We start from the raw sequence: 1321 nt of genomic DNA on the forward strand, positions 1-1321 counted from the left end.
TATACTCCACCTGAATCTGAACAATCACATAATCAGGGTTCCTGCAGATCCTTAAAAAGTCTTTAAAGTCATTGAATTCTTCAATCCAAAAGTAAGGCCTTAATTAGCCTTAAAATGTCTTAAATCAATCTTTCAGAAGTCTTAAAAATGTTAACACATTGTAAATAGTATGATTATTTTTTCTCAAATATTAAAATAATTGGTAACATTTATTTTTTAAAATATTTACATGCAGACATTCCCCTTTGACATCACTTCCTGTTATTTCACATGCAAATATCTCAACAGCTGTCCATCTGAGCAACGTGAAATTCATTTTGTAATATGTTAATACTGTTGTCTTTCCAAAAATGCGTTCACTTTTCTTACAAATTTTGTTGTCACGGGCACTTCAAGGTTCCATCTACAGCAAATGGGGGTTGAGACCCCACTGTGGGTCCTAAAACTCCAAATTTTGGGTCGTTAAACTGACTACTAAGAAATTTTTTGCTATATTTGAGGAAAAAGCAGTTAGATATGGATAAAAACAATTGGTTTATTAGCAATATTTGAATACTTCAACCAAAAATACTTTGATTCATGAGTTTCTGCTACAGTTTTATTTTTTTGTCATTTGTGTTTATTATGAAATTGGTCATAAATTAAATTTCACTTGTCATTAAAAAGTCTTAAAAAGTCTTAAATTTAACTTTCCTTAAACTGTAAGACCCCTGTGTTAAAATTACTGTCTCTCAGATTTGCAAACATCATGTTGAACTGTCTTTGTTATTGCTCAAGTGATCAAATACTTTTCTTTAGTTGTTCTGTTGGGGATTAAGTTAATACATTTACCACATAATTTCAAACATTATTCCCTCCTAAAACTCCAGATAATCCAGGACCGGGTGCTGCTGCACTCGTCGAGAAGCAGCCTCATGTGGAACAGCCTTCCTGGTGGTCTCTTCGCTCTGCCCCAGTACTCCACCAACCTAGGAGACTTCCCCTTCTACTACGCTAAGCTGGGTCAGTACATTCAGCCCTCCTATTGTTTATACGCCAAGAGCCAATGTTTTATTAGACATTTTTACCTGTGAAACGCCAGCAGCACAGCTGGTGTGTGGCAGCGTATGAGCCAACATTCATACCGCTTACAGATTATGCAATGTTAGTTTAATAATTCATGGTTTGTCAGAAAAACAATTAGAGCTGCTGTGTTGTGTTTGGGTGGTAAATTGGCTTGATGTATGGCTCATTTTTAGTGTGTACTTCATTGAACTAAAAAGGGCTTGTAGTATCCCCACCCTGTGCTGGAATTCCGGCTCCAAAATATAAATATAAATAT

At 35.4% G+C, this 1321-nt stretch overlaps 1 protein-coding gene across 1 annotated transcript in view; it reads left to right on the plus strand.

The window, feature by feature from the left end:
* The window catches only part of LOC106514225 (exostosin-1a), a 44642-nt gene that overhangs the window by 38734 nt on the left and 4587 nt on the right, over positions 1–1321 (plus strand). The window contains exon 5 of the mRNA XM_014003384.1: positions 870–1002. Within this exon, the coding sequence (XP_013858838.1) occupies positions 870–1002 (133 nt within the window). The remainder of the gene's footprint in view (positions 1–869; positions 1003–1321) is intronic.

Source organism: Austrofundulus limnaeus, unplaced genomic scaffold (assembly GCF_001266775.1).
Source record: "Austrofundulus limnaeus strain Quisiro unplaced genomic scaffold, Austrofundulus_limnaeus-1.0 Scaffold18, whole genome shotgun sequence".
Classification (NCBI taxonomy): Eukaryota; Metazoa; Chordata; class Actinopteri; order Cyprinodontiformes; family Rivulidae; genus Austrofundulus; species Austrofundulus limnaeus.